Source organism: Pelodiscus sinensis, unplaced genomic scaffold, assembly GCF_049634645.1.
Source record: "Pelodiscus sinensis isolate JC-2024 unplaced genomic scaffold, ASM4963464v1 ctg79, whole genome shotgun sequence".
NCBI lineage: Eukaryota > Metazoa > Chordata > Testudines > Trionychidae > Pelodiscus > Pelodiscus sinensis.
In genome coordinates this window covers 456,417-470,598 of record NW_027465938.1, presented here as the reverse complement: position 1 = coordinate 470,598, position 14,182 = coordinate 456,417, and the positions used below count along the sequence as shown (strand labels likewise).

The 14,182-nt window shown below is 42.9% G+C and overlaps 1 protein-coding gene across 1 annotated transcript in view; it reads left to right on the top strand.

The window, feature by feature from the left end:
• CNTN5 (contactin 5) overlaps window positions 1–14,182 on the top strand; it is a 119,989-nt gene that overhangs the window by 46,411 nt on the left and 59,396 nt on the right. Inside the window, exons 5-6 of the mRNA XM_075917090.1 lie at window positions 820–978; window positions 4,742–4,891. Coding sequence (XP_075773205.1) covers window positions 820–978; window positions 4,742–4,891 — 309 coding nt within the window. The remainder of the gene's footprint in view (window positions 1–819; window positions 979–4,741; window positions 4,892–14,182) is intronic.

Below are 14,182 nucleotides of genomic sequence, written 5' to 3'. Positions count from 1 at the left end.
GTATATATATATATATATATATATATATATATATATATATATATATATATATATATATATATATTGAATTCTTGGTTTGGTAATTATCAAAATTTAGCAGTTCTCAAGATACATATTGACCTTAGTTTTCTTTTGAACATTGTTCATTTGTCATATCAACAAACTGTGGGGTTTGCCTCATCAAAATACAATATTTACTTTATATTTATTAAGTTCATATTATTAATTATCACTTTCAGCATATTAAACGTGTGGGCTTTTAAGGCAACATTGCTACCTTAAAGAGTTTACAATCTAAGACTTCCTCCAGCAATAGGGGCTGTGTAGTTACTTAAATGGGATTCCTAATGGGCATAAGGGTTTGTTCACATAGCTCAAATTGCAAGATCAGGACTTTCCAATGAAACAGAGCAAGGAAGACTATGCTTAAATGGCAGAAGGGAGGGAAAAGAACATTTGGCAGTTTATAGGTTAACCTTAGACGTGTCTTAAAGGTTGCTATTTTATTTTTATTCATCTTAGGTTTTAAAAATCTGCATCATAAAATAATTGATTTTTTTAAATTCCGATTTCTATTTCTAATTCCACAGCTTTGATATGTTAATTTCTTTTTCCACGTGAAGTATTAAAAATGGAAATAATCATCCCGTTTGTCATCTGAAATCATGGAAATCATCCACCCTAGTGAAATGAATATTAACTACCTTTTTCATGAATAGTGAACTGTATCAGGTCCTTATGGAAACATGTGTGTCCTATATCGATGTTGCTGAATTAGCATGACAATCAGACCATTTTATTCTTCCCCCTTATTTCTAGGTCCTCCTGGTCCCCCAGGAATAGTGATAGTTGAGGAAATTACAGAAACGACGGCAACGCTCTCCTGGAGTCCTGGGGCAGACAACCATAGCCCCATCTCCTTATACAATTTACAAGCACGTAGTCCATTTTCACTTGGCTGGCAGACTGTAAAAACAGGTAAGAAAAAGATTTTAAATATAATAAGAGTAAACTGAGTTCAAAATTCATGGTTCAAGAGAATAGGAACCACCCACACCAGTTGGAGTGGATGACGATGAAAAAGATTTTAAAAATTATATTAGAGAGCTGCACCCCCTGCTCACTATGCTTACCAGCCAACCTCTCTCCAATGGCTTTCATGGCCAGAGAGAATGAGAGCTATGCTTGCCAACCCCCACTCCCTTCGGGTAGGTCTCTGGCCAGGGGGTAGGGTGCAGGAGCAGGATGGAAGGGTGTCTGGCCAGGAGGAAGGGGGCAGGAGTAGGCTGGGGTTAGGTGTCTAGCCAGGGGGGAGTGTGCAAGAGCAGGGGAGGGAGAAGAAGCAGGTTGGAGGTAGGTGTCTGGCTAGGAGGGAGGGTTCAGGAGTGGGCTGGGGGTGCAGAGTCTTAGTGGAAGGGGCTAGTGAGGGGACTGGGGAAGGAGGATTTGGTGGTAGGACATGTGAGGGGGCTGGGGTGCAAGGTCTCAGCAGGGTGGTGAGTGAGGGGCTGGGGGCGTAAGGCCTCGGCTTGAGGAGGTATGAGTGAGTAGACTGGGGTGCAGGTCTCAGTGGAGGGAGTGTGTGAGGGGGCTGGGGATGCAGGGTCTCGCCAGGGTGGTGAGTGAGGGGTTAGGGGTATGGGGTCTCAGCAAGGCAGTGTTTGAGGGGGCTGGGGGTGCAGAGTCTTGGCAGAGGGGTTGTATGAGGGGGCTGGAGGTATGGGGTCTTGCCAAGGTGGTGACTGAGGGGGCTGGGAGTGTGGGGTCTCAGCAGAGTGGTGAGTGAGTAGGCTGGGAGTGCAGGGTCTCAGTGGAGGGAATGAATGAGGGGCTTGGGTGGCAGATCTTGGCAGAGGGTATGGGGGTGTAGGGGTCGCTGTTCCCCAGCTGGGGGAGGAGGAAGGGAAGTGGCAACACAAAGGGAGCCTGTGGCCTTTCTCCCTCCCCCCGCAGGAAGCTTGTGCTGGTGCTCCAATCTCATCCTCCCACCTCCGTGAGGTCAAAGCACCAGTGCCAGCTTCCTGCAGGGCTGGGGAGAAAGCCCCAAGGATCGCTGTGTGCTGCTGCTTCCATTCCCCCTCCCCAGGCTGAGGGAATATCAATGCAGGGATGTGCTTCAAAGAGGCTTTTCCCGCTGCTCAGCAGGGCAGTGAGTGAGGGGACTCAGGGCTGAGAGCTCAGCATGGGGGGGGCGAGACTGGAGTGCCACTGCAGGCTCCCTGCTGCAGGAGGAGTGTGGGTGCTGAGCTGGAGCTGGTCAGTGAGGGGGCTGGATGGAGGGGCAGGAGCAAAGAAGCTGCCAGCAGAGTGAGTGAGGAGCTCACTACACCCCGCCACTAGATCATGCTGCTCACGGGGCTCCCTCCACTTTGGCTTTGCCTGTGACGGAAGTGGGTGGTGCACAAAGAGCCCTTTGTGATGCTGCCACAGCACTGCACCCAGGTCTTTTCCATGCTGCACCCACTGATAGCACGGGCTGCAGCCTGGTGGGTTTCCCCTATTCTCTGCAGCACTCTGAGCTCCCTCGGCTCCCCCAAAAGCAAGGCACCTCACACTCCAGCCAGTGCTCACTGTAATGGGTCATCCTGAACTGAGCCAGGGACTTTCCTCACCACCACCTTCTCCCCAGCATCACATCACTGGGAGAAATCTCTCTCACTTTTGCATAAACCCCACCCACCCACCAGCAGAGATGATGATGTCATTTTGTTGTTCTGAAGGGAAAAAATGTGTGCATGTAAATATATATATATATAGAGAGAGAGAGGCCATCTTCATAAGTCCAAGATACGTTCCAAAAACCTTGGACTTATAGCAAAACAACTTAAAGCGTGGAATTTTATTACCACGGCTGACTTCCATTTGCACAAATTTTTTTTGCACAACTTAAGAGTCTGGAATGGAAGGATTTATAATGCATCAGTTCCTACAAGCATTAATGACTTTAGTGCGGAATGGATTTATAATACAGCGACTTATAGCAGGGACACCCTGTATATAGAGAAAAAAATTATAAAACAAGTTAAAAAATGTATAAGATCCAAATTTAAAAATTGCAGTGCCACTGAACAACATGCCTGCAAATGTGATGGACTCTGCTGTAGCTGTGGCTAAAGAAAAAATTTCGGTCTCCAGATATTTAATCATCCATCTCTAAGAAGCACAAATAACCTGATAGGGTATGTCTACACAACAAAGTTATTTTGAAATAACAGCCGTTATTCCATCTACACAGCCATTCCATTATTTCAAAATTAAATTGAAATAGTGTAGGGCTTATTTCGAAATTGGTAAACCTCATTCCAAGAGGAATAACACCAATTTTGAAATTGCTATTTTGAAGTAAGTGCTGTGTAGAAATTATTTTGAAATAGGGGGCGTCTAGCCTTCCCAGTCTGGCCTCAACCAAGAACACTTCTCTCCCTCCCCGCTCCCCGGAACCCTTAAAGGGGTAGACTCTGACCACAGTGCCTGTGCCAGCTCCAAGGCTGCCAGCCCAGAGCCAGCAGTCACTGCCCCTAACCCAGTGGCCCCAAAATATGAGCCCACAAGCCACTGGCAGCCAGCCCTCCACCGCTTTCTAAGAGCACTCTGCTAGCTCCCAGGAGCCTGCCAGGACCTGGAGAAGGCGAGCACCTTCCTGGTCCAGGGTGGAGATCATGGACCTTATTTGAGTTTGGGGAAGATGCCCCCAAAGTCCATGCTCTGCACGCTAGATGGAGGAACACAGCCATCTATCGCAGGATAGATGCCAGCCTGGCCACCAAAGGCCACATGTGAACCCAGGAATAGGTTCTCATGAAAATCAAGTTGGTCCGATGAGACCTCCAATTCTGAGCCCTGAGCTTCCCTTTACCCTTCTTCCTTTTGCTTCCCCCTTCCAGCTCTCTCCTCCCAGGTTTCCCTCTCCCTCTCCCATCCTCTCTCTTCCCCTCTCCCTCCTCCTTTCCCCAGTCTCACCAGAGTTTCACCCCCCCCCCCAGTTTTGTTAAATAAAGAGAGTTTGTGCTAATGAAAATACATGTATTTTGTTTTACATCAGGAAGGCAGGTTAAGAAGGGATAAGTGGAAGGACATGAGAGAGGAATGAGGCACAAGCCCCTAGTGTAGCAGACCAGGGAGGCTCTGAGGGCTCCTCAGGGTGGAAGCTCTCCCACAGGGCCTCCTGGATACTGACAGCACCCCGATGGACCTCCCAGATGGCAGCCTGCAGAAAGTGCAGCCAGGCTCGCAGCAACGTGTCCAAGAGAAGCACCAGAGTGTCCAGGGGCAGCTCTGGCTCCATGTTGTAGAGTGCTGAGATGTCCCAAGTGAGAGCAACCAGAGCACGCAAAGACACAAATGCTTTGCTGTCCCTCATTGAGGTAGGCAAGCAAGCAGGGAAACCTGAGAACCAGCTGTCTGGGGGGAGGAGGGGAGGGTCCCTTTAAGCACAGGCCTCAGATAGCAGCCATAGCATGGACACGCTATTTTGAAATAGCAAAAAGCTATTTCGAAATGCATTTTGTGGGTAGATGCGTTATTTTGAAATAAGCTATTTCAAAATAACTAATTCAAAATTAGATATTTCAAAATAACGCTGGAGTGTAGACATACCCATTTACTAAAACTGATGAGGTATTGAGCCATTTGATGCTTATTTCCTCAAGTGATTGTAAAATTCAGTTCCACATGCAACTAGCACATCACACATGAGTTTCAGGTAAGTTAATGATTTACACAATTTCTTTGTTCTCTACAGTTCCAGAGAATATAAGTGGTGATATGGAATCTGCTGTGGCAGTAGAACTGAACCCATGGGTGGAATATGAATTCAGAGTCGTAGCAACCAACAAAATTGGGACTGGGGATCCAAGTGCACCATCTCGAGTGATCAGAACCAGTGAAGCAGGTAGGAACTTTGAAAGTCCTAAGTTTTTATTCTGCAGGAACTATCAAGAGCAAGGAAATGTTAAATAACTAGTATCATTCAGTAGCGTGTTGCAGACATCTCTGTGTTCTGTTACCACTAACCAACCATGGTATTTTTCCCAGTGAGAAAACTTGTTAATTTTTTAAAAAGTCCTTTTTAGTTTGGGAAAAATTCGATAAAATGTCCAACCCTCTCTTGGGCCAGGTTTACACTATGGAATAATAAATTCATTTTAAGATACACAACTATGAGCATTGCATAGCAGGAGTTGACATCCACATCCCCCACTGCAGGAGGTCAACAGAAGAAACTCTCCTGTCAACTTCCCTTACTCCTCAGGACCCCATAGAGTACCAGGCTTGATGAGGATGACATCAGAGTTCAGTTTAGTGACTTCTTACTAGACCTCTAAATCGAGCCTTGGAAGATCGATCTCCATGATGTGGATCTTCCTGTAAATTAAGCCATGCACTAGGTCCTCTGCTTTCTACTGCTCACTCTAGTTTACAGCTGCAAACCCTTCTTGATTCTCTCCCAGGAGACTTTGTTGGTTCACCCATCATTCTACCGCAGATTCTTACATTCCCATTATTCATTCCTTATCCCAGGACTTTCTGTCACATCATCTTCCCTCCCTCCTGCTCCGTCTTTTCTCCACTATACATCCTTCACATAAGTTCCATTGTTTTGAAAGTTCACCTTAGTCCTACTAGTCATGTACTGTGCTTGCTGGATCCTCAGACTGCTGCTGCATTCTAATCCAGTGCATTCTGGGTATTTCTTGTATCCCACAGTAAATTGTGTGTGTGCCTCTGAGGAAGATCCCAAACATTCCTGGTTGTGGCATGCAACGTCAATAAGCCAAAGTTGAAATAAATGGAGAATTTGTCATTTAGTACACGTGTTAAAGACAGCATGGTGAACCAAAAAAATCTGTTGCTATTGCCTCCGTTTTGAGAATCTTCTCTTTGGCAAACAAACAGTATCCAGATAATCAGTACATTATTCTGACCACTTGGAAATGTGAATAAATTCCCCAAATTCTGAGAGCTTAAGAGCAATATACAGAGAGACTAGGGAACATGAGAGAAGCTTATTTTGAACTATTTAAAGGGAAAGGAGAAATCCAGAGAGAGAACACGTGTTTAGGGAGAAGAGTGGGAGGCAGAGATGGAGCTGGGATTAAGCATCCAAGTGGATCTCAACTTTTGAACCTTTGAGGCTTTTACTTGTCACTTTTTACATCACTTCTGGTTGTTTTGCTTTCCATTCAATGATTTGCAAGCAGACTGATAATCACTTATGCTGTGTCCACACAGCAGCATTATTTCAGAATAACTGACATTATTCCGAAGTAACATAGTCTACATCTACATAGCAAGTAGGTACTTTGACATAATGTTGAAATAATGTTGAGCTTGAGGACTTCACTCCAACTCCATAGGGTAGTTCTGTTTTCAAGCTTAAATAAAAGCAGCCATACTTTTATAACCCATGTCTGCTGGGAGTGGGGTGCTGTCCAACACAAATGGCATCTAGATTACACAGGGACTGTGTCTACACTGGCATGAATTTCCGGAACTGCTTAAAACGGAATACTATTACGTTTTCAGTTTTTCCAGAAAAGGAGCGTCTACATTGGCAGGCTGCTGTTGCGGAAAAGCCCTTTTTCCAGAAAAGCGTCTGTGGCCAATGTAGACGCGCTTTTCCGGAAAAGAGCCCCAATCGCCATTTTCGCGATCGGGGCTTTTTTCCAGAAAAGACTACTGGGATGTCTACACTGGCCCTTTTATGGAACAGTGTTCCGGAATAAGGACTTATGCCCGAGCAGGAACAGAATAGTTTTTCCGGAATAGCGGCTGATTTTGACAGTAGAGCATCGTTGCTTTTCCAGAAATTCAAGGGCCAGTGTAGACAGCTCGCAGCTTATTCTGGAAAAGCGGCTGATTTTCCGGAATAAGTGGCCCAGTCTAGACACAGCCATTGAGTGATGAATTTGCAATAGCCTTGGCTAAGAAGACATGGGCTTTTAGCTCATATAGTAGAGGGTTATGCAGTAGGTTTCAGAGATCCTAGGTTCAAGTCCTGTCTACAAGCAAGGTTTTGGTTGCATTATAGTTTTACCATTTTTACATATGTGTACCTTGAATAAGTTGACTAAAGTTATTCACCTTCTGTTCTATTATCTATCTTTTTCCTGGGCGGGAATTATAAGGATTGCAAGTGATAATGGACCATCTGTATTCATAGTTCTGGAATAAAAAGTGTCAGCCTTTGAACTTTGTTAATTGTGTGCATCAGAGTCATAGTTCACTGGTTTGTGTTCTCATAGAATCATAGACTTTAATGTCAGAAGGGGCCATCATGATCATTTAGTTTGATCTCCTGCACATTGCAGGCTGCAGAACCTCACCCACTCTCCCTTGCAATAGAAACCACACACATTTAAAGCCATTTTTAAAACAGTCATGATATATGCAATTAGAGTGATGTTTATATATGCTATTTCCAGTCATAATAAAGTATATTTTATTTTTTTCTCTTTTAAATAGGCACATTGTGGTTTACATTGGGGGAGAGATAGCTCAGTGGTTTGAGCATTGGCCTGCTAAACGCAGGGTTGTGAGCTCAATCCTTGAGGCGGTCATTTGGGGCAAAAATTCATCAGGGATGGTACTTGGTCCTGCTGTGTAGATAGGGGACTGGACTCAATGACCTCTCAAGGTCCTTTCCAGTTCTAGGAGATAGGCAATCTCCATTAATTTATTTAAAAAATAGGTTTCACTGTACAGTCATGGAACTGCATGTAGGTTGATAGATTTTCATTCCTTCCTGCCAGAGGATGCATTTTATCAGACTTCTGTGCCTTGTGCACTTTGTTTTAGTCACACATCTCTCTCTCTCTCTCTCTCTCTCTGTCAATCTGTCTCATTTTTTTGTTTTTTTAAGCATGAGTTCCATATACTTCATACTTTGCTCCATTACAGTCCAAAGGGAGAGAAGGAAAACAATATAAAAAATACATAATCTACTCTCATTTAAAATAGCGTTTGGAAAAGCTTTTATCATCAACCTTATGCTTTCTATAGTTTTGTACCAGATGTAGGGCTGGTATTACTAACTCAGTTGAACCGAAATGTTCTAACTACTTCTCTGGTTAGGCAGGTGATGCAAATCAGAGAGGACACAGACATTCTGAGAGAAGCTTATTTCAGGTGATAGGTTGCATCCAAGAGCTTATGTTCTCTCAGATTTATGAATGCATGTCCTGTGTTTTAAAGGACAGTTCTGTGTTTTAATAGACCATATGTATTTTAGGCTGTGAAGGAGTATTTTTCACACCATCTGGGTTTTGAAAATTTAATGCTGTAGTTTACAGTCATGCTGTGCATGAGGGGGGCTTTTATTTCATTTATTTTTTGTTGTTTGCCAGACAAAAGTTGCATTTTTAATTCATTTCTCTATGAACCCAATAATAACTTCTCCCAGTCTCCACAATTTTTTTCTTTGGATAATTGTGGTTTTAGCTGTAATATTTCAATCAATAATACATAGCAAGTAGGAGTGGAAGAATAGTGGAACTGGTTTGACACATGTATAGTATATGTTGTGTCCCTAGCTAGCGGTGCCCATAAATCATGAACTCCTACGACTGCTTCTTTAACTCAGATGGGAGAGGTGTGTGGTTAAGTGCTGAAATACCCAGGATCAAACTATGCTGCAGGGAAATACATTTTCTGTTGAATGAAGACAACAATGTGTGACAAATGAACTAAAACAGCATCATTCTACGTGACTTTTTAGTATCTTCTCACCTCCAGTTTGATGCTCTTTTTTCCCCCTGTAACATTTTTAACTTCAGAATTGATCGAGTTTAAATGTGTGTTTCAGAGTAGGGCGTGTTAAATCCCATACAAATGTCAATAAATCAACCTACAGTGTGTGAATATGCTGAAGTAAAGGAAGAATTTCTCATTCAATGAATGTGTTAAAGATCCATGGAAGCAGAGCTGACAACCTCTATGGGCCCCTGGCCAAGGTAGTGGTGGGGGTGACTCTATGCACCTTGAAGAGGTGGAGCCAAGTGTGGAAGGAGTGGGGCTGAAAGCAGACAGACCTCAGCATTGCTCAGAATGAGGCTCCTGCCCCCCAGCCCTTAGAGCTGCCTGGAGTGTGAGGCGCTCCAACAGCAATTTAAAGGGCCCAGAGCTCTAGGCACCATCGCTGCTATTATGGCAGTGTCAGTGGACAGAATCCCAGGCCTCTTTGAATCACCAGGTCCCAGGGCAATTGCCCCTTTGCCCATCCCCCATTGGTGGGCCTGTGCCACGGTGAACCAAAAATCATTTGTCATTACCTCTGTTCTCTGTCAGAATCCTCTCCTTAGGGAAAACACTATTCAGTTGTTTCTGTTTGTTGCAGTTTTAAAAAAAAAGAGAAAAGGTGGGGTTTTCTAATTGCAACAGAGGATAGCTTCCCTCTTAGAGAGTATTAACATGTTTACTTCTAATGATAACTTAATGAACTATGCTTATAGGAAATGGACACAGACATCAATAGCAGCAAACTTGCATGTTATACTTAATTGTATATTGTCTCAGGTATCTCAAGCACTTCACAGAAAAATACTGGTCCCTGCCTTCAAAAGCTGACATTCAAATGCCACGGACTTGAAAATGGGCTCTGCATGAAGTCAGAGATCCATGCCAGTAGATCCAGTTGCAGGACTGGGGCTTAAACAATGCATTTGGAGGACAAACATAATACTCTCATAGGAATAGGGTGGAGGAATAGGGTGGAGAAAGATCCAGGTTATGAATATGTGGTCACACACAGTTGATACGTACAGACATCAAAAGGTTTTTGTTGGTTTTACATTAGGTATAGATAGACTGAGAAGTATGAGTAGAGTTTAAGAATTATATGAATGAGCTTGATAAATAAATTCTGGGATGACTTTGAGGAGTGAGCAGCATGGCGGAAGGTGTGGAGGTGTTTCTGAGAAAAGAAGATGGTACAAAAATTGGAGTCTGTAACAGGAGAAAAGAAGGGAACAATATGAAATGAGAGCAAGTCAGACACAAAAGCAGGTTGATAGGCCTGAAGTGCAATGAGAAGATCTGGTATTCTATGTGGGCTATCACAGCTGTGAGATCAGCAGAAGCTCTCATGCTAGAACTCCCTTTGTATAAACAAAAAATGAGCAGTAGGCATAGAATTTTCCATGAGGTCTTTGACTCTAGGATTTCCTTCCCTCCTGGATCTCCCAGAGCCTTAATTACTAACCTTTTGGGGACATAATGCAAGCTCACAGGAATTTGACAGTCTGAGGTTCTTAGAGGAAAAAGCTAGGAGCAATAAAGTATGTTTGGTGGGTCATCATCACATAGCCTGGCACAGTGGCTTTCACTTTTGTAAGAACTATCTCAGAAATGCATAACTGGAAGATTTAATGTAGGAGAAAATTGTGCTGAAAATTTTAAAATTTCAAATTGTGTAATTCCAGATTTAAGAGCTGCCAAGAGAAATTAAAAATTGTGATGAATAAATAAATATGTGAGACATAACTTTCCATGGAAAGTAAATGATCAAGAGTGATATTAAGATTGTAAATGCACAATCACTTCAGCTACTAGAGTCTGCCCCCCTCTTATCAAAACCCTCTATATCAGAAAGACTTCAGATTTTGGATCTAAGGAAATGGTAACTCTGATGTCTGCAGCTGACCATAACAAGTAGACTTTCATTTAAGTTGGGGCCCATGGAGAAACGATTTGTGCATTAGAAAATATAACTTGTCTTTACAATCTTGCCAAACAGCATCATAGTTTCAATAAACAGGGAGAAAGACAAAACAGACTCTCAGTATAATCTTCATGCCATAGCCTTTAGCAAAGAAAATAGCCCATAACCTGCACCAACTGACTGCTCTCTTCTAAGACTGATTGATTTGGAATCACCAGAAAAGGATAGTTTTGTATTAAAAGGTCCTAAGCAGTGTTCCCTATAAGCTGTGCACTTGAACAGCCATTCAGAAGAGATTCAGATAGTTCCCAGATGATTAGCAGAGCACCCACAGCTAGTTTTTTTGTTTCTACTGCTGGTGCATATTCACTCATGCTTCGGTGCACATAAACATTTATTTCATACATGGATGGGAAAAAATCCATACATGGATGGAAAAGATTAGAGGGAACCTAGATACTGAGATACTTAGCATGACCAAAATGGACATCCAACCCCTCATCTAAAACTACAATGGGTTCACCTGTTACCTTGATTTACATAATTTCAACTTCAATGAAAGATTGGAATCTATCCACGTAGTCATTAGTGTGGTGTCCAAGTATATCTGGAAATGAAGCCCCACCTAAATCATATCCCCATGAAGTGGGTTTTGGACTGGGCTGAAATTATCAAGCACTGCAGTGCCAAGAGATGGTTATCTGAAGAACAACCTCTAGGATTGTAAATTGAGTTCTCACTCTTTCCTCACAGGTCTTATCAATGACAATGTCCATCTATCTAAGTGCCACTTGGAGTTTTCCAGTACCTGGATCACCACCAGATTAAGCTGTTAGGGGTTTCTGCCAAAAGGACTACAACTATAGTAGCTCACAGAGCTCTCTGAAGCTATATCCCAGCTTGTGTTGAGCCAGGGGTGAGGATCAAAGGAACCAAAAACTCCTTTTCTCAAACTAGTAAGCAGTGTCCTGCCTAAGTGGAACTAGAGAAGAAGTGCACTGAACCAATGACAAGTTTGGCTGTACAGGCCCCAGCAAGGGGGTGGCCTGACTCAGAGAGAGAGCTTTCATTCCAGTTTTTGAGCTTGGAAGCTGAGTGACAGACAGCTCAGTTCAGAGAGTCCCTTCCCCCAGTGGAATTTCTAGAAGTGCTGCGAGATCTAGTGGTATGGATCAGGCACTTCTAGCACTGCAGTGACCAGAAGACAGAGGGTCCAACACGAGCCAGCACAAGAGGATGATACACCGGGGAACAGGAAAGCTGGTCAGAGTCAGGAGAAAACCCTGTTCCACCTGAGCAAAGAGCAAATTTTTATTTAAAGTGGCCAGCGTCACAGAGTTCCAAAGCTTTGTTTCAGGACTCAGCCTCACTGTACCATTTGCCTGAGCAGGTGCCAGAATGGGAGCTGGGACTTGGGAGCAATCTGTGCGTGTTGGGACAGGAGGCAGAGAGTTGGCATATTAGTTAACCCTTTCCTGCCACTAATCCTCTTTTTCTCTTCCTAATAAATTCCCTTGCATTTAATTTGTTATTTTTAGTGTTTGTGTCTGTGTACTTTATTGTGCTTTATGTACAGGTCTTTACACTCCTTGCCAGTTAGGTGTATTGTTCTTCTCAAGGGGCAGCACTCATGTGCATGGTACAGTGAAGACTCATCTTTGGTGAAGGCACCAGGCCACCCAAGAAGATCCTAGGATCCAACCCATTCCAGGAGATAAGAGCAGTCACTCCTAATTCAGGTTATTGCAAGCATCAGAAAGAGAGGATGCTTGAGCCACATCTCCAGAGAGAGGCTAGCCCTATTAATGATGTTACCACATTCTTTTCTGACAGGTGAATTTCACCTTATGGACATTTTGATGCACCCTATGGAGTTAGTGAAAAATACTTTCCAGTTCAAATTTATAGCATTACATGGGGAGAAATCTCAACAGCTTGAAGGATCAGGCCTTAGATGAGGTTATAAGGCCAGAAGCAAATAACAATTTCTGCACTGTATTATTTACAGGGTACTTGATAGAGGGTATAATCAATGAATCTTTAATGGAAAACTGCAGCTTAACATTTTGAACAGAAGACTTCTAAATTACTTCACTATTTCTCTCTTTTTTTTTTTAATTTGCCCCCTCCCTCTACTGTGTTTTAACATTCACTCGGCTAAATTAAAGACTTTCCATATTATTTTCAATGTGCCATTTTCCTTTTTTAATACATTATGATATTATGTTTATATTGATTTTAATCAACACACATTTTTCTTAGTAAATTGAAGTGTTTCTCTCAATACAACTGAGAAAATCTTAATTAAAAAAAATAGCCCCAGCAACTCCCCAAATATGTTTGGTTGTGCCATGTAAATGTCTTTCAGCCTCATGTACCTATTTAGGAGACAAATTATTAGAATTCAGATTCCTGATACAAACAGCTACCTGGTGGAATTGCTGGGATAGTTTCTGGCATAGGAAATGATGGACAATGTTCTGTGGCTTGGTTTGGGATTGTATAGGACCTGTGCTCCTTCTCCTGGTCTGTCCTGACATACAGACTTTGACCAATCACTATAAAGTTTTTTTATATCCTTTTTGGGCTTCTAATCCATGCTGCCTATTTGATTTCTAACTCATAGTAATACACAGGAGGAAACCTCTCTGATTGTGTCTGGATGCCATTTTGTCTCTCTTCTGCCATGAGGCTTTGGTTTTTATCATCAAGAAACATGGAACAAACAGAGAAAGAAACATCAACGAGTCATGGCAAAAAGAAAATATTGTCCCTATACTTCTTGCACTAGCATTTTTTTCATGAGAGCCATAGACATTTTTTTCTTTTTCTTCCCCAGACTTCACATTTTTTTCAGCACATTGTGAACCCATTTTCTTGTATCCGTGGCTATATCCCTAGTCTTCAAATACTCAAACTATCTTACCCATTACCAAGATACCTTCCCCAATTATCACCTCTAATACCATTAGCTCACAGACATCCCACTCTCCCCACCTCTAATATCATCAATTCACAGACACTTACCTTCCTTCCTTCTCCCCCCCCCCCCCCCCCCCCGCATCCCTCTCCTGTTCTGAAATGTGATTTGTCTTTTTCATATGTGTTCATTTTTTTGGTATATATGGTTGTGACTATTTCCTTCCACTATTTGATCTGAGGAAGTGGGTCTGGCCCACGAAAGCTCATCATCTAATAAACCATCTTGTTAGTCTTTAAAGTACTACATTGTCCTGCATTTTGCTTCACCTAGTCTTCAGAGAGACTGTCTTTTGTTGCTCAGCTTCCCACACTTCCCAGGAGAGTAGTCAACATATGCATGTGCCCCTACATTTCTTAGGCCTGGAAAGCTCATTCCCCGCAAATATATGACACCCAAAATGTATAGTGTTTTCCAAGATTTTCTCCAGGTGCATATTGGCTTCCACGAGAGGAGGAATCAGCCCTGTATTTGAGCTGAAGTAAATGTGCCAAAACCCCAAAACTCAGAACTTCACATGTAATTCACAGAGTCTCTCTGCTAGC